The sequence below is a fragment of the Plecotus auritus genome (assembly GCF_963455305.1).
Source record: "Plecotus auritus genome assembly, chromosome: 15".
NCBI lineage: Eukaryota > Metazoa > Chordata > Mammalia > Chiroptera > Vespertilionidae > Plecotus > Plecotus auritus.
This window is the reverse complement of record NC_137781.1, coordinates 7,329,901-7,348,756: the sequence shown is the minus strand read 5'-3', so window position 1 is coordinate 7,348,756 and position 18,856 is coordinate 7,329,901. Positions and strand designations below refer to the sequence as shown.

The 18,856-nt window shown below is 52.1% G+C and overlaps 1 protein-coding gene across 1 annotated transcript in view; it reads right to left on the bottom strand.

Moving 5' to 3' along the window:
- ST8SIA2 (ST8 alpha-N-acetyl-neuraminide alpha-2,8-sialyltransferase 2) overlaps positions 1-5,903 on the bottom strand; it is a 42,293-nt gene extending 36,390 nt beyond the window's left edge. The window contains exon 1 of the mRNA XM_080651569.1: positions 5,623-5,903. Coding sequence (XP_080507695.1) covers positions 5,623-5,720 — 98 coding nt within the window. The 5' untranslated portion in view covers positions 5,721-5,903. The remainder of the gene's footprint in view (positions 1-5,622) is intronic.
- Between the last annotated feature and the right edge of the window lie 12,953 nt (positions 5,904-18,856).

Here is an 18,856-nt window from a genome sequence, read left to right as displayed (position 1 = left end):
GAGTCTCTTTCCATCCTGTTTTATTCTCGAATCGTGTTTCTATCTGAGCGAAGTATCTGGGACTGAAGAGAAGAAGGAACTTTAGGGAGAAAAAAGTCGCATCGTCTTGAACAGATATGTATGCTCCTTAGAGAGTGCCTGGCTGCCATGACTCAAAGAAAAGGTCATTTCCTTTCACATCGACTGGACTCGGCCTCTAAAAGGTGCCCCTCACCTGGCTGTCAGCTGTCGGCCGTGGCTGCTGCCGGCTCAGGGAGCTGGTCACGGCTGCCCATCACAGCTCACCCCTGGGTATCTGGTACTTCCCTAGATTGGGCCTGATGATCGGCTGGGGCACCAGGACTGCTGGCCCCGGTATACTGGACGGCCTTGGCTCTGATTGGTTGGATGTCCACTCTTAACAGATCAGTGCATAAGAGGGGCCCGTTGTTAACTATCTTTAGTGTCACTCTCGGTCCAGACCCCCAGGGGCCTAGGCAGGTGGCATGTCTCAGCGGGGAAGGTGCCTTCCATGGACATCAGAGTCAGGTGTGCAATGGGATGGGAGCGTTCCCTCCCCATGCAGCCCAAGGGCACACCTGTGAGCCTGAATTGCTCATACCCACTGCAGGTGAGCTTGTCTGGAAAGCCAGGGGACAGGGCCGTTCTGTCCTGTCGCATCACGCCGACCTTGACTGGACCAGAGGGACACTGCAGGGAGACGAGCCTGAGTCCTTCTCCAGGCCTCCTCATTCACCCGGGGCCGTGGGAAGAACCCTGGGACATGAACGAGGAAGGCTAGTTCTGAGACCTGTTCTGTCACAGTGCTCCAGGGGGGAAAGGAATGCAGGGACAGGGCGGGCTAGTAGGCGGTCAAGTGCATGTCTTTGATTTCTTGTAGAACTAAGGTCACTTGCTTTATCACTAGCAATTTACACAACCTCTCCGAGCCTCCGTGCCCTCACTCCTACACGTAACGTAGCCACAGAACTGCACTTAGTGAGGTTGGTGAGGACCGAGTGAACTAGTACTTCAAACCAGTGAGCACAGCCCTATCCAGTTTGGCTCAGTGGATAAAGCGTTGGTCTATGGACAGAAAGGTCCCGGGTTCGATTCCGGTCAAGGGCGTGTGCCTCGGTTGCAGGTCAGCCTTGGTTGGGCGTGTGCAGGAGGCAGCCAGTCAATGTGTCTCTTTCACATCGATGTTTCTCTCTGTCTCTCCCCTTCCAGTCTCTCTAAAAATCAAAGGAAAAAATATTCCTGGCTCCTCAGCACAGCCTCTGGCATAGAGCTCAGAAGAGAGTAACTCTCGGTGCCACTGGCAGGTGGCCATTAAGCGGCCAGGAGGATGGCAGGTGCTCATGTCTACAAGACACTTGGAATAGCTCTTGGCTCATAGCAAACACTCACTGAATCACTGAATCAATCAGTGATAACAGCCATCATCATCTTCAGCTTCACCATTATCTTCATTACTTTACTATCACTAGTTACCTCCTCTTTAACCAGAGTTCTGTACCTCCTCTGTGATCACAGGGGACGAGGACATTGGGTGACAAAGGAGGAGACCTGGGCAGGCGTGCCCTGTCCTTAACCAGAGCGTTGCTTCTCAGGGTCAAATTTACCTAACTGCATAAAAAGAGAGGTTTCTTAGAAGGAACCCCACACCCCCTGCCTGTCCTAAGGCTCCGAGAGTCCCAGCCCTGGCCAGGGATGGTGTGTGCCGTCTGCAGGATATTCATCCCACAGATGTTTACTGAGTGCCTTCTGAATGCCAGGTTCTGGGACACCACGGTAGGCAAGCCGTCATGCCCACACCCCCCTCTTGGAGGTTCCTCTCAAAACTGAAGCCCAAGGGGCAATCAGAAAAAGATTTTAGCTTATAACTTGGTCCGGTTGACTCCAGAATTTGGGGTGCATTAGTTAACCAGAGGTGGTTTTCCCAAAGCGCCACTGGGCCCCCCCCCCCCTGATTTGTTTGGGTGCTTCACAGAGAACTCATCTTTCTACAGTTCCTCTTTCTCATTCAGCCTCAGGGAGGTACTGGTATTTCCACAAGCGGGTGAGTTAGAAATGTAACTTTCTTTTTCTTTTTTATGGAATGTATTGGGGTGACATTGGTTGATAAAATTATATAGGTTTCAGGGGTACAGTTCTATAATACATCATCTGTATATTGTTCTGTGTATTCACCATCCCAAGTCAAGTCTCCTTCCATCACCATTTAAAAATATATATATTTTTTATTGATTTCAGAGAAGAAGGGAGAGGGAGAGAGAGATAGAAACATCAATGATGAGAGAGAATCATTGACCGGCTGCCTCCTGCACACCCCACACTGGGGATTGAGCCCACAACCCGGGCATGTGCCCTGACCTGGAATCGAACCGTGACCTTTTGGTTCATAGGTCGACTCTCAACCACGGAGCCACGCCAGCTGGGCTCCTTCCATCACCACTTCTCTCCTCTTTACCCTCTTCTGCCTCCCCCACCCCCTTCCCCTCTGGTAATCACCATGCTGTTGTCTGTGCAGAAATGTACCTCTGAAAATCATCACTTAGGAGTAGGAGGTGTGTCTCTCAGAAAAGCCCCTTGGAAGAAAGCCCCGCCCCTCACCATACCGTCTGCGCTTCCCAGGCCCTCCGAGGCCACTACCTCAAAAGCCTCGTTTTCTAAGAAAGAGAATCAAGAGCTTAAGAAAAACATATCTCAGTTCTGTCCCTCCAGACAATACAGGTGTCATTCTTCACTCCTCTTTCACTCCTCATGCCTTGATCCTTGAATATTTACTCCGAAAAGAGGTTCTTCCTTTTCTAACAAATCACAGAGTCCCACTGTTCATTGTCTTCCAGCTACAGCCATCCTTTTACAGAATCGGTGCTATATCCCAGGGGCTGACCCGGGCAGAGGATGTGTAATCCTCCACAGCACAGGCTGAGAGCGAGTTGGGGAAGGGTGGGCAGGGCTGGTACAAGGGCACCATGGTCTCCAGTAGGATCTGAGGTCTCCTGGAAAGGCATATGGTGAGGGCGACAGAGCTGGCACCCCTCCCTGACACTGTGCCAGGACACTCACCGCACAGAGCGCCCTCTGGCTGCTCAAAGTTGGGGTGCTTATGAGGATCAAATAAGTGACTGTGTTTGAAACCTGGCTTACAAGTAGCTCTAAGGGGCAGCTGGGGTTCTCGTCCTCCGCCTCATCTCCTTCCTTCCCCAGCCATGGCAACTCCCAGATATGCCTCCACTCGGCTGAGTTCAATGCGTTCGGGGCAGATGTGGGGTTCCTGGGGAAGTGGGTGTCTCACGGGGGTCAGCCTAAGGACAGGGGCACCAGAGTGAAGGACAGTGGTGTGGAATATAACACATCTGACTTGTCTGACAATTTTTCCCAGGCAGGGGACCTCCCCCACAATGAAATGGGGGACCCCCCCCACCACCAATGAAACAGGTCCTGGGGGCATACTCATAGCACAAGAGCTCTGTGTTTAGTTTCCTTTCATTTTGTTTTTAATATATTTTTATTGTTTTCAGAGAGGAAGGGGGAGAGAGAGAGAAACATCAATGATGAGAGAGAATCATGGATCGGCTGCCTCCTGCACGCCCCCTACTGGGGATTGAGCCCAAAACCTGGGCATATGCCCTGACGGGGAATTGAACTGTGACCTCCTGGTTCATAGGTCAACGCTCAACCACTAAGCCATGCTGGATGGGCGGGTTTTAAATATACATGTAAGCACCCTTCTTAGCTCAGGCCTGGGAGCTTATGGCTGGCTACCCTGTTGGAACAACCCGATGTGGGGAATGGGGGCTTTACAACACAGGTGGCAGGAAAGTGCAGCATTATGTGCAAAGTGATGCCCTGATGGCACTTAAAACATCACAAGTCCCCACATGTAGAAGGTATTCGGCAAAAGTTCAGTGAATGGACGAGCAAGGGATGCCTGAATGAACACGCAGCACTGCTTAGGATTTTACAGCAGAACAATGGGCAGCCGCTGGTCCCGCCCTCACATGCCAAGGTCAGCGAGTGGTCTGGGCCAGGCAGAGCCCATACCTGGGAGGAGGGGGGGGGGGGTTAGAGAAGGCCCTCCCCAGAGGGACCTCCATCATCCCAAACTTGGCTAGCCCATTTCCTCTCCTACCCACGCGATGGAGTTGAGCAGTGACAGAAAGCTCTTCCCTGTCTGTGTGGGAGCTGTTGGCGCGCTTGTATTAACTCAACAGCATTTGTGAAAGTTTTCGGAGCTCGTGGGGGAAACCTAGGGTGATGGGAGAAAGAGGCAGAGAGGGGCCTTGAAGGGCGGTGGGGCTCACAGGAGGAATGCTGGGGTGGCACTGATGGATAGGGGCAGGGAGAAAGGGGAGAACAGGAAGTGGCGCTGGCCCCAGGTGTGGATCCTTAGGGCCTGGGCATCCTCGGCCTAGGACTGGCATTTCCCTTTCCAGGAAACTGTCCACCTAAGGGCCCGCAACTCGTGCTGATAGGATGAAATGACAACTGGGACAAAGGAGGGGCGCACGCGGCGCGGGAGCCTGGATTGGCACTAGCCCCATGGAGGAAGGGGCCTTCTGCCCGCTCTGAGAACTCACCTTCTCAGGGCCCAGGGCCCAGGGCCAGGAAGCTCTGCTCTGGGCCCCTCAGAACCCTCGCTGCCTCCCCACCTGCCCACTGCGGGTTGGAGGCTTTGTGTGGCGCGGAAGCAGAGAGGGGCCGGGCCCCACGTGCGTGCGGGAGGCTGCCAGGCAGGGTGCGAGTATCAGCCTCTGGGACCCACGGCTGGTGTGTCCCGCGCTGCGAGTGCGCGCTCCTGGGAGTCCCGCGCTAGGGCAGGGGCTGGCCGCCCCGCCCCACCTCTGGAGAGATCCGAGAAACGCTAGGGCGAGACCGCGCGCCAGGGGGCCCCGAAGACCACCGGGCGGCGATATAGACTTTCCAGAAAGGTCTCGGTCTCCGCGGTGAGAGCGCACGGGAACTCGGGGGTGCAGGGGCGCCCTGGATTCGCTGAGCGTCCAAAGCCAGGCGAGGGCGGGGGTCTCAGCCCAGCCCCGCGCGCTCCAGCTCTAGCGGTTCCAGCGCGCACCCCAACGCCAGGCTCTCGGGGCTGCGGGGAGAGCGCGTGTGTGTCCTTATGTACTGGGGACACTCCCCTTCCCGGGAGCCCGTGCAGAGCCCTCGTCCTCCGCTGGGTCTGGGGATCCCTTCCCCCAGCGCAGAGATCCCTGCGCGTCCCTTGCCCACTTTGCCAAGGCGAGAAAGCGGCCGAGCCGGAGACAAAGAAACTCCTACCTCCTCCACTCTCGGCCCCTCCGCCCGCCCTAGACACTCCCCAGCGCCCTCCCTCGACCCGGCGACATCGCGCGTGGACACTTCGGAGAAGGGAGGGGGACAGGGGTGCGAGTCGGCTCCCAGATGCTGGCCGGCTGGAGGCTGCCCGTGCTCCCCGCCCGGGGACACCCCACCCGCCGCTCACCAAACCGTCCCGGGCCCAAGGTGCGGCCACCCTGGCCAAAACCGCCCGCCACCTCTCCAACTGAGCGATAGGGGGGCGCGGCGCACACAAAGCGGATTGGGGTGTGTGTGTGTGGAGAGTACGGGAGGGAGAGATCCCGCCGGGGCACAGCCCGGCCGGGCGCAGCTATTTACCCGATTTCTTCTTCGATCTCCGAGATGTCTGCGAAGATGAGGCAGACCACCAGCAGCGTGAGCGCAGCCAGCATCCAGCTCCGGAACTGCAGCTGCATGGTGGCTTCGCGCCCACGGGACCGTGAGGGCTGGAGCGAGGAGCGGGGCTGGAGGGCTCAGCGGCGGGCGCCCGAGCCTCCGCGCGCGCGGTGCGCAGCAGGGCAGATACCCTGCGCTCCCGGCGAGTCTGGGCCGGCGGCGGCAGCTGCGACAGCGGCACACAGGGGTTGCTCAGGCGCGGCGAGCCAGCTCTCCCCCTCGGCTCCCGCCCGCCCCTTCTCTCCCCCTCCCCTCCCCTTTCTTCTCCTCCCTTTCCCCGCCCTGCGTGGGGCTCCGCGCGCAGTTTGACAGCTTTGCTCCGCGCCTCTGCTCGCCTCCGCCCACCCAGTCCACTCCGATGTCCAGCCGCCCGCCTTGGCGTATCCCGCCTGCCTTCTTTCGGTTCCCGGGGGGGCTCTGGGACGTGGCTGGAGCCGGCCACTCCCAGCCTAGGGAGGCTGAGCTGGGGAGCCGCGTGCGCCCAGGTACCGAGCACCGCCCCGCGTACCCCGTCGGCTGGCAAACGCCCTCCGCCGCCCGCTCTTTGTCCAGCGCCTCCCGCTTTCTCTAAAAGTTTTCCCGACACAAAGACCCGCACCTGGGGACAGCCCCCAGCGCGCGGCCAGGAGGCGGTTTCAGGCCGCCAGACGTTTCAGCAAGATTCAAAATCGGAGCGGAGGTGGGGGAAGAGGAGGGGACAAGAAATATCCAAGACAGGCCAACTTTGACTGCGGTTTGTGGGTAGGTGCTGAGCCCGGAGACACTCCGCACCTCTCCGCCGCCCCCCACCCCCTCCCCGCCAGGCATTCATCTTGGTCTCCATTGATAGCTGGAGACTGGGGTTCAGAGAGGTTCCCTGAGTTGCCTGAGGTCACACCGCCATGGCTGGAACCCTAGGCTCCTGCGTGGAGTGGCTGCTTCTATCCAAAATGTCAGACTTAGTGCCCGCCCGCCCGCCTTAACCCTTGCAGTGCCTCCGGGCTGGGCTGCATTGCTTCAGCTCTCGCCCTCTCCTGGAAAATCAGTAGCCCCCTCCTCCCACTCCAGACCGATCTTGATCTAAGGGCCCGCTAGAAAATATGGCTCCCCCAAGAAGTAAGGTTGTCCCCCATACCCCCACCACACACACCTTCATACCTAATATTTTATGCTTCCCCAGTCTTAGATAGTTGAACTCAATTTTTGCACCAACCCTTAGCCTGGGGTGAGAAGGGCCCCATTAAGTTTTACTGAAATTAATAGTTTCCTTTTTTTTTCTTGCACTAACTATAACAATCCTGAAATCAGGAAATGTAACTCCCCAGAAATCATCATGTGGTTTCTTATGACAGAAAGGGTCCCTGGGGTTTGAGTTTGCGGGGAAGAGTCCTGTGTAGACGCTGTATGGAATGTCCTAACTGCCTGGAAAGGACTTCTGAATGAATGGGTGGGGCAGATTGCCGGGCCCCCCGGGGTCGCCCATACAGAGCCAGGCCTCAGAGGGGCTGGAAGTGGCGAAGTCCCTTCAGGGGGACCCTGGGGAGGTAAGGGGGGAACAAAAGCCTTCCCCAGAGTCCTTTTGCCTGTTGGTGTATAAGAAGGATGGGCAGGAGGAAGGCTTCCCAGCCAGGGGCTGCGGGCCAGCCTGCAGGAGGAGTTCCCATCGCCCTGCTCGGAGAGCAGGAGAAGGAAGCAGCACAGAGAAACGGGACGCTCTGAGTGTGGGGAGCAGATGTTTTTTCCCCAGAGGAGGGTGCACCCATTCCCTTGTTCGCATTTCATCTCTCCCCAGCCCCTTGCAAAATGCTGCACGATTACAGCGAGCGCCTTTAAATCGCCACTTATTTGTCTTGGGGGGAGACCGTTGGATGCCACACGTCCTGTCCCTTAGAGGTGGTAACAGGCACCCCAAGAGGGTTTTCCAGCAGCACCCCAGGCCATGTGGTCGAACCATCGTGTGTCTGAGTTTTCTGAGCGCCTCGGTCTTCCCCTCTGTCTTGCGTGATGGGTGGTTTAGGAGCTTTGGGCTGTGTTTATCATTTTGTCTTGTTTTTCTGAGATGAATGGTTGGGATATCTGAACAGGGAACGGTACAAACAAGGTGCAGCTGTGAATGCTGCTCAGTATTCTAGTCATTCATTCATTCATTCATTCATTCACTCCCTCCATCACTCAACAGCATTAATTGTGCACCTACCCTGTGCCAGGCTCTGTGCTAGGGACTAGAGATACTAAGATAAGAGACACACGTTTCCTGCCCTCCAGTGGCTCACAGTTCAGGAAGAAGACAGATGTGTAAGTGCATAATGATGGTATGGGATGTGAGCGACAACCCAGATGTGGCCTTCTGAGTAGCTTATAACCTTATATAATATAAGGCTAATATACAAATTGTCCCCTTGGGAGTTTGACCGACTGGGAGTTTGACCGCTCGCTATGATGTGCGCTGACCACCAGGGGTCGGCATGGAACAAAGGAAGGCCCCGGCTGGCAGCCGGCAGCCAGGGGAAGGAAGACCCCAATTGGCCCTGATCACCGGCCAGCCTAGGGACCCTCCCTACCCGTGTATGAATTTCGTGCACCAGGCCTCTAGTTGACTAATAAGATCACCCAAGAGCAAGAAGAAGCTGGCTAGCCTCGCTGGCCTCTGCTCTCTGCTTCTCTACCGACACCACTCTTACTATCATGGGCATCATGGGGTGATTGTGGCGATCCTAAATTCATAGCTACAAACCTCATAGCTACAAACACTGTTACAATGGAGTCTATTTGCATATCCTATGAGGTGACCTGTTATCACCCCGGGCTCAGAGTCTCCCTCCTTGGGAGCCACTTGTGAAGAGTCGTTAAGAGTAGTCAGGAAAATTGGAAACGTATTGAATAAGTTTCCACTCCTCAGAGAGAAATCCTTGTAAGCAGACCCACAGAGCAACGTCCCTCAGTACATCATCTGGGAAAGAGAGCTAGCTTTGCAATGTAGAAGCTGTCCTTACGAGTCATTGAGATGAGATTCTACTGGGATCGAGCCCACAACCCAGACATGTGCCCTGACCGGGAATTGAACTGTGACCTCCTGGTTCATAGGTCGATGCTCAACCACTGAGCCACACCAGCTGGGCCAGAGAGGGAATTTTAATTCAGTCATCCTCCCCTGACCTCAGCAACTTCTACAACACGGGATGGCCAAGCTCCCCTGCAGCACTTGGGGCAGTTTTTTTTTAAATATATATTTTTATTGATTTCAGAGAGGAAGGGAGAGGGAGAGAGAGAGAGAAACATCAATGATGACAGAGAATCATTGATGGGCTGCTTCCTGCATGCCCTCCACTGGGGATGGAGACTGCAACCCAGGCATGTGCCCTGACCGGGAATCGAACCCAGATCTCTTGGTTCATAGGTCGACACTCAACCACTGAGCCACGCCATCAGGGTGGGCAGTTTTAAATAGATTTGTAAACAGGCACCTCCTTTGATTCTGACTGTATCCCCTTAGTTCCAGTATGTCAGGATTCAGGGAATGAGTTTATCTTAGCTCGCTGCACACCCTTCACTATCGGTGAGACCGTAATCATCAATCTCAATTTTCATCTTTCCACATGGCAGAGACTAGTCTTTTCAGTCAATCCAACTTGGGGGGTGGTGGTGGGGGGAAAACTCAATATTTAAATAATAATTTTCTTATCTAAAATTCTGACCCAGTACCCAACACCCTGGAACTTACTCAGAGAGGAGTTTAGAATGTTAACTACAAAGTGGTAATGCCCTCTCTTTCTCTGTGGAGGGGGAGCGGTGAATAGTTCTACGTCTGTCCGGGGTGGGGGTGTCAGGAGGTAGAATATCATAGTTGGAATAGACTAACAGGCTATTGTGTTCCTGCACCTCCGTAATGGAGAGAACCTGCCTTCTCGTTTGAAATTGACGCTAAATTAGAATGTTCTCACAAATGCAGCGTTCTCCCCTTGCGATCAGAATCCTAGCAGTATCGGCACGGAAAAGTAAATGGACACATTTGCATTCCATTTGTAGCTTTTGTAAACAGCAAAATTGTGTATTAGCTAAAGAAAGGAAAGAAATATGCCCAGACGATTGCTTTAAATGTTTCTGGGATTAACAGTAAGAGATGTCGGGAGGGATGTGGGCATGAGCTCTGCCTGGAGTTGGAGGTGAGAGCAGAGGAGGGGGAGGGGGAGATGTTCAATTGTTTTTTGCTGGGATTTTTTCCAGACTTTAGCCAGGGATTCAAGGTGGTTTGGAACCCAAGCACAAAGTCAGGTACCAGATGGCAGAGATAAGGAAGAAGGACTGTCCCCTCAGGATGCCCACCGTGGAAAACCCTGGGACCCAGGGACCAAGAGACTTGCCCACAGGAGTTTCCGAGCTGAGAGCTGTCTGTCTGTCTCCTGGTCCAGTGCAGTGCGGCTTCTCCTGCACGCACACCTTTTCACGACACTTCAGTGGGATTGCAAACTCCCATGGGTGGGACACCTTCTTCCCCTCTGGTTCCACATTATCTAGTCTGGTCGGAACCCAATCAATTACCTGTTCCTGCCATGGCTGATTTCAAGACACCCCCATCTCACAACTGAAGGCAACCTTGGGAAGAGGTGGGCACTGACGCACCGAGATAGAGTATTTCCATCACATACACACAATATCTGTATATATAAAAGCTGAGTGACCGGAATGACCAGTCACTATGAGACCAATTGGCCTGATGGGGGTGAGGCCAGCCAGCCAACCTCCTGCAGCCCCTCCCCGCAGCCGGCCCACCATGATCGGCCTGATTGGGGCAGGCCGGCTGGACCCCACCTGTGCATGAATTCGTGCACCAGCCCTCTAGTATGAAATAATCTCAAGAGCATAGATAATAGCAAAAGGCAGAAAATGAAATGAGGAAGTGATGAGTTCTGAGTATGCATTGCCTATGCTTTTCATAAACTCTATTTACTTATACGTTTAATTTTTAAATATATTTTTATTGATTTCAGAGAGGAAGGGAGTGGGAGAGAGAGAGATAGAAATATCTATGATGAGAGAGGATCACTGATTGGCTGCTTCCTGCATGCCCCTACTGGGGATTGAGCCCACAATCCAGGCATGTGCTCTGACTGGGAATTGAAACATGACTTCTTGGTTCATAGGTCAACACTCAACCACTGAGCCACGCTGGCCGGGCTGTAAGTTTCATTTTTAATGAGGGCTCCATTGAACAATCAGCATGAGTCATCTCCAGCACAACACTGGTGACCAGTGGCAACAGGAAGTTGCCACAGTCACAATGAACTTGGTGAGCATGCTTGGTGAAGTACTGTTTCTAAAATAAACTCCAGAGTCATGGCCACACTCACCAGAATGTCCTCCTGCTGGGATCTTAGCACAGAATATTCCAAAGGAGAGGGACCCTTAGCCCCAAGTGGATTTCCTGTCAGATGATGCCAGGAGCCAATTCCAGCATGTCATAATTGCAAGAGTTTCATCAAAGGGTTGATGGAACTTGGGGACTCAATAAGGGCTGAGTCACATATATTATCACCTGTTGGAATGGCTAAAAGGCATTTCCCCCAAACCTGAATAGGATGATTGTTTACTGCCAGACAGCTCAGGGCATCTTAATCTGCATGTTATTGCCTCCTACTGGCCAAACACCTGAACAGCCGTAGGCTATTCCCCACTCTGACAATGCTTCTGTACGAAACCCTACCCTTTGAAATGTAAGTCTCCACCTTGCCTTAGGACAAATCCTGTCTAATAAGAGCGTAATATGCAAATTGACCGTACCTCCACTACACCCACAAGCCACGCCCACCAGCCAATCAGGAGCGAATATGCAAATAAACCCAACCAAGATGCTGTGGCCACAGAGAGCAGGAGGGAGGCTTGGGTTTCCCTGGCAATGGAGGAAGCCAAGCTTTCTGCCTGCCCTTGCCGGCCCAGGCCTCCACTCCAGGCTACAAAATTTCAATTATAGAAGATAAATAAAACCCAACAAAAATGGTGGCAGCCATGGAGCTGGAAAGAGCAGGAGGCTAGGGTTGCCCCCGGTGATGAGGAAGCCAAGCTTCTGCAGCCCTGGCCTGCTTTGGCCTTTGCTTAAGGCTACAAAGTTTCAATTATAGAAGATAAATAAATCCCAGATACCAGGGCCTCTGCTTGGGTCACTGGGGGGCGTGGCCGGCCTGCAAACCACCACAGGCCCCTTGTCCAGGCCGCCCCATGCCCCAAGGGAACCCCCACCCTGATCCAGGACACCCTTCAGGGCAAACCAGCTGGCCCCCACCCATGCACCAGACCTCTATCCTATCTAATAAAAGAGTAATATGCAGATTGACCATCACTCCAACACACAAGATGGCTGCCCCCATGTGGTCAAAGATCCTGCCCCCATGTGGACACAAGATGGCCACCACAAGTGGCCAGCAGGGGAGGGCAGTTGGGAGGGACCAGGTCTGCAAGGGAGGGCAGTTGGGGGCGATCAAGCCTGCAGGGGAGGGCAGTTATGGGTGACCAGGCCGGCAGAGGAGGGAAGTTTGGGGTGACTGGGCCTGCAGGGAAAGGCAGTTGGGGGGGACCCAGGCCTGCAGGGGAGGGCAGTTGGGGGGACCAGGTCTGCAGGGGAAGGCAGTTAGGGTGACCAGGCCTGCAGGGGAGGGCAGTTAGGGGCTGGCAGGGGAGCAGTTAGGCATCAATCAGGCTGGCAGGGGAGTGGTTAGGGGGTGATCAGGCTGGCAGGCAGAAGCGGTTAGGGGCAATCAGGAAGTCAGGCAGGCGAGCAGTTGGGAGCCAGCAGTCCTGGATTGTGAGAGGGATCCCAGATCAGAGAGGGTGCAGGCTGGGCTGAGGGACAGCCCCCCATGCATGAATTTCGTGCACTGGGCCTCTAGTTGTGTTAATAAAAAGCAAGGGGTCCTGAGACAAGGGGAACTTAAAACTTGGCTTCTTTAGCCAGCCTTCTCTGACCCCCAATGCCTTTCAAAACTATCTTTCGTCGTTGGACTCCGACTTAATCTATGCATAGCCTTTCTCCAGATTGCTGAACCCTTCTTAATGCTGGAACAAGAACCCCGGCAAGACGTCCCTTTGGGAGTCGAATGACTGTATCTCAAGCACTTAGTAGAATGGGAGCATAAAAGTAAGTGATCATTATGTATGGACTTTTGTTTGTTTTTAAGATAATGCAAAAGTAGAAAGGGTATATCTAAAATGCAAACAGTGGTTATCCCTGGATGGTCACATTGGGTTGTTCTTTATTTTTCTTCAGGCTTTTCTCCGTTTTATAAATTTTCTACAGTGATCATAAATTACTCTGGAAATCAGGGGGAAAAAAAAAGTCATTAACATTTGTTGTGCCTATTTTCTCTGCACAGAATTTTTTTTCTGCCAGAGTTTAATATTCTTTCTCAATAACCCAATATAAACACACATATTTAGTGTAGAAAATTGGTTTTGCAAACAATTTCCCATCTTTCTTTGATGTTTCATAAGTATCTGCCTAATATTCGTAGTGCAGTTTCTGATGAAGAAAAACAATCGACCCACTTTTGTCCCATTGGTGTTAGAAGTTTTCCTGGAGAGGCATCCTCTCTTATTCTTCTCACCTGAGCCTGATCGGCACCTAACCTGGACTTCTCTGATGCTCTGGGCACAGCCAGATCTCAGATGCTGCAGCAAAGGGGCCATTCAGAGATGCATGTGCAGGGAGAGGAGGCAGTGGTTTTATACCCACGTGGCACCCCAAACCCCAGCCCTGGTCAAACTCTACTGCCCATGTTCAGGCAACAGTACCAAGGAGGGGTGGCCCTGACCAGTTTGGCTCAGTGGATAGAGCATCAGCCCGCAGACGGAAGGATCCCAAGTTCAATTCTGGTCCAGGCCACGTACCCCAGTTGCAGGCTCCATCCTCAGCCCTGGTTGGGGCGCATGTGAGAAGCAAGCAGTCGGTGTGTCTCTCTCACATGGATGTTTCTCTCTCAGTTTCTCCACTCCCTTCAACTCTGGCTTAAAAAAAAAAAAAATCAGTGGAAAAATATCCTCAGGTGAGGATTACCAAACAAACAACAACAATAAAAACAAAAACAGAATGTGGGGTCGAGGAGTCACATTAACCTGAGGATCTTAATCAAGACATCCTTTCCTAAAAAAGAGGTGGAGGAGAAGGAGGAGGGGGAGGAGGGGAAGGAGGAAGAGTGGGAGGAGGGGGAGGGGGAGGAGGAGGAGGAGGAGGAGGAGGAGGAGGAGGAGGAGGAGGAGGAGGAGGAGGAGGAGGCACCCTTTCTTTTCAAATCTTCACAAATGAAGTCCTTGGCCAGGCCTTCAAGTCATCCCACTGTACACAGCTCTCTTAGAGAATAATCCTGATCTTGGATGCAGGTATACGACCACTACATTTTTTGGAATATCTCCTCTTTTATTTTCTTTGTAAGAGGAAATTTATATAGAGATGAAAAAGTTTTCCTAGACAGTTTTTTTTTTAGAGATTTATAAAATTCAAGTTGTCTCAATCTCTCCCCAACTCTAAGAGGGCATTATTACTCCTTAACATTCATTAGAGTTAGCATTTTTTGGCAAGACCGCGTTTACGACATAGTAGTATTGCTTGTTTTTGTGTCGCAAATATTCTCCACGACACATTAGAATCCCATGAATAACTGAAGCTGCGAGTAAAATGCTTACGAACGGGGAAATGATGTTGACAGTTCTTAATCATAATAGAGACTTGTAGCTGCCTACCTGCCTTTTGTCAGCACATTGCGGGTAATAGCTGGGGTTTGTTAGCTTCCAAGCCCTTGGTCAGTAACAGACTCGCACTTACTGCCTGATCTGGTGCAGTGAACGCAGTCTGTTCGCAGGTTTCTGGAAATTCATCGAGATGACAAATGAGTGCTGGGTCACTCTTTTGGTCTGAAAGCAGTTCATTAAATTGGTCCTGAGTGGCCCTGGGAGTGGGCTTGGTTCCCAGCCACCTGCCATCCCTGGGAGGTAGATGGGGCGCATAATGGCAACACCTGTGAGCACTTAAGTTCCTCACGTACTGAGTCAGACAAACGCCACGTGATTTTCCCCGTCTGGCTGCACACGGGTCCCACACGGGCCCCAGAGAGGTCAGGAAGGCTAGCTTGAATTTTTTTTTTTTCTTTCAAAGGGAAAAAGCAAGGGTCTCAGATCTGGAAAAGGCCCCACTGTGGGTTATTATAGGCCTTGAAGGGCCCATAAGATCCTCAGCCAAACTCTACATTTTACCAGAAGGACCCACTGGCTCAAGTCCATGGTCTCGGCTGTTCGTGTGGCTATGGTTCTGGAGTTGTAGGGAAAGGTTATAAAGGAAGGAAGGACGGGTGACCGCTCAGGACTCGGGGGACCTTCTCCCAGGGCCCTCGCTTCCCCTGCTCCTGTGTGAATAACCCCCGTTTGGCCCATCTGAATACTTACTTTGAAGTTTTTCAGGTCTAAGGGACTTCACCTGGCATTTTATAAGGACCCCTCTCCTTCTCAGCCTTGTCATTCTACTTGAAAACCTGGATCGCTAACTCCCTGATTCTCATGCTTTATAAAGTTTGTTTTGTTTTTGTTTTTGTTGTTAAGCCTCGCCCGAGGATATTTTTCCTTTGATTTTCAGGGAGAGTGGAAGAGAGAGAAACATCGATGTGAGAGAAACTCACTGATGGGTTGCCTCCTGCACGCCCCCTGACCAGGGCCGGGGGAGGAGCCTGCAACCGAGGCACGTGCTCTTGACCGGAATCGAACCCCGGACCCTTTGGTCCGCAGGCCGCCGCTCTATGTTTTTGTTTCCCGCGGTGCAGCTCATTTCCAAAGACCATGTTCTGTTATGGCTCCAGGCCTAGCAAAGGGGGCCGCATCGTCTCCTCCCCTTCCTTATCTGGTGTTTGGCAGCCGCTAAGAGGGCCAGGTCCCTTCCCAAGGGGCGAGTACCCAGCGCTCAAACCACAGCTGGCCTCTGGCGGAGGTGTGCCAACAAAGGACGAAAGCTAAAGCGAAACTGCCTTCATTTCAAGCTCCATTAGGGGCATGTGTTGGCCGGGCCAGGAAATCAATGGGAAAGATGAAGCTGGCAGGAGAAGAACTGATTTTTCTCCGTTTCTAGGGAGGAATTGAGCACAAATAGTGATGGGGCGGGGGGGGGGGGGGGGGCGGGGAATCACCAAACAGCACTCATTTTTAAAAAACAGAGAAATGTAAAAAGCATATCCAACCAACATTTTTGTTGTCGTTTTCCACATTTTCAGCTCAAATAAAGATAATGGGCGAAAACACATAATTACTACTTTGTTCTTTCTCTCTCCCCTGGCATAGCCCCAGGCAGGACCCAGCACCAGAGCACGCAGCTAGCCACAGGGAGGGCCACGTGCCGGGTATGAAACAGCGGTTGTCATTCCGAGGTCGCTCCAGCCACTTGGAGAGACTCTTTAAGTATCCATCGTATCGATGGTTCATCACGATTTGTTAGCTAATAGCAAATGGTTGTACAGTTTTGCTCTCAGTCAAGAGAGGGCTTCCGAAGGGAGTTGTTAACCACTCAAAAGTCATCCCCGCCCACTGACAAAAGGCAACACGGGAGGTATTTTCGGGGAAGACGTGAAGAGGAATAGTTTTGATGTTTGTAAAACGGTCTCCACAGAAGCCGTCCTTATTCCGCTTTTCTACAGCTTTTGAAAGCACGCGCCATTCCACGAAGGAGGAACTCCCCATCCATCATTTGATTTCTTTTCTGAGGTCAATCCCAGAAGGTGTTCATTTCCGCTTACCTGGTGGGTTTTTTTCATGCTTTTGGTGTCCTGCTGTCAGCGCTGAGGGGAGCCACCAGGTGGCACTGTGCCAGAGAGGGGCCAGGGAAGAGAGTGGCATTGCTGGGCTCAGCCAGTGCCAGGGAAGTACAGGGCCAGGGAGGGTCTGAGAGAAGTGGGGAGAATGAGGACATGGGAGGGCTCACTGCCCAGAAGGCAGTAATCCTGCATTTTGCTTATTAACCTGCGTAGACTCACAAAAGCCACTTTCAGGCGCCATGTAACTGGAATTGAAATGACAGGGAGACGTAGTATCTCAGGAAACCAGGGTTTAAGGCAAGCAAATCGAGGGGAGATGGACACGGATCACCCAAAGCTGGTTGGAAAATTCAGTTTTCTTCTTCAGAGGGTCTTTCTTTCTTTCTCTCTCTCTCTCTCTCTCTCTCTCTCTCTCTCTCTCTCTCTTTCTTTCTTTCTTTCTTTCTTTCTTGTTAATCCTCACCTGAGGATATTTTTCCATTTATTTTTAGACAGTGGAAGGAAGGAGGAGAGAGAGAGAGAGAGAGAGAGAGAGAAACATCAATGTGAGAGAGACACATTGATTGTTTGCCTTTTGCACCTGCCCAGACTGGGGCCAGGGATCAAGCCTGCAACCAAGGCACATGCCCTTGACAGGAGTTGAACCTGGAATCCTTCAGTCCTCGGGCCGATGCTCTAAAAACAGTGAGCAAAACCGGTGAGGGCGAGCGAGGGTCCTTTTCTTGTTGCCCCTTCTAGCCTTGGTGAAGAAATTAAATTTGAGCAGTTCTCCAGGTAACTGATAACGGAAATCAATAATAGATGGACTCCTTGCACTATTCATGAAAATCAATAATGGACACCTTGCACTGTCCCTGATTTGGACACAAAGTAGATGTGAATTTCCAAGTGTTTAAATTAAAAAGTTAAAAAATGTGAAATGTCCTCACTTTCCTCAGTTAACCTAACGTTTAGTAGATGAAGAATCAGTCTTTCTCTTGACAGTCCTCCCCTCCCGCTCCTCCTCCCGCTCCTTCTCCCCCTCCCCCTCCCCCTCTCCCTCCCCCAGAAATGATAAATAACATAGCAAATCCAGCCTTGCTGGTGTGGCTCAGTGGTTGAGGGTCAACCTATGAACCAGGAGGTCAGTGTTCGATTCCAGGTCAGGGCACATGCCTGGGTTGCAGGCACCTTCCCCAGTGCGGGGCGGGGTGCAAGAGGCAGCCCATCCATGATTCTCTCTCATCATTGATATTTCTATCTCTTTCTCTCTCTCCTTTCTTGTTTCTGAAATAAATAAAAATATATTAAGGAAAAAAATAAGCAAATCCATTTCCTTAGGGAAAGAGGATGAGGGTGATATTAGTACAGCATTCGTGTCCTCACAGCTCATGTAAGATATCAAATATCTTCTCTGTGTACCCAGCATGGCACCCAGCACCCTGACACTTAAGGAACAGAAGCGAGAGCTTTGCAAACGACCCCTGATTCAGTCATGGCGTGACGCTTGTAACGTGTTGCACAGATAGAGCTGCACCCATCCCCTCATTCACTGAATGGATTCCTGTCGTCAGTCCTCCAGGGACGTGGAGTTGACGCTACTGAGCTTCCTGGCAAGTGTGGGTGTATTTATAAATGCATCTCGCATTACTCGTGGGTTCTGAGAGCGAGAGAGCGGCAGGGAGAAGGTGAGCGTGGTACCCAGACGCTGTCATCATCTGTTCATTCATGTAGGTTCCATGCTTCCCAAGAAGAGAAAGCTTACTCATTCTTGTATACTCTTTCCATCTTGGGGTTCCAGCTGGCCCATTTCATCTGACTTGTTTTTCCCTTGTTTTTTTTTTTTTTTTTTTTTTTTTGTAGTAAAGACTGTTTCTTTCAGGTCTACCTGTATGCGGCGGCTGGTTTTGCTCAAGGAGTGCTTTTTCCCGTATTCTCTGTCTCTCTCTCCTTTCTGCTTATTCCCTCCTCTGCCAACTCCAGACTGCATTTTGCTCACCATCCCTGTGAAGATGCTGTTAACCACCTTGCCCATGGCCTCAACCTTGCCAATCAAGAGGCTGATTTTCTATCTCCATCTTACCAGACCTCCCAGCAGCATCTGGCTTGGTCAGCCCCTCCTACCTCTTCAAAGACTTCCGACTCTAGGCTTCTCTTGGTGGCCCTCTCTTCTCTTGTTTTTGATGATTTCCTCCTCCTCTGATCAACCAGTTTTGAGTTTCTTAGTATTTTCTGTAGCAACACACATCCAGTAGGTCTGGGATGGGGTGAGGTGATGCTCATTCTGCTGGCCCAGGTAGCATACTTGGAGAACCATTGATCTAAATCAGGGGTGGGGGTCCTGGCTGGTTTGGGTCAGTGGATAGGCAGGCGTCCTCAAACTACGGCCCGCGGGCCACATGCGGCCCGCCGAGGACATT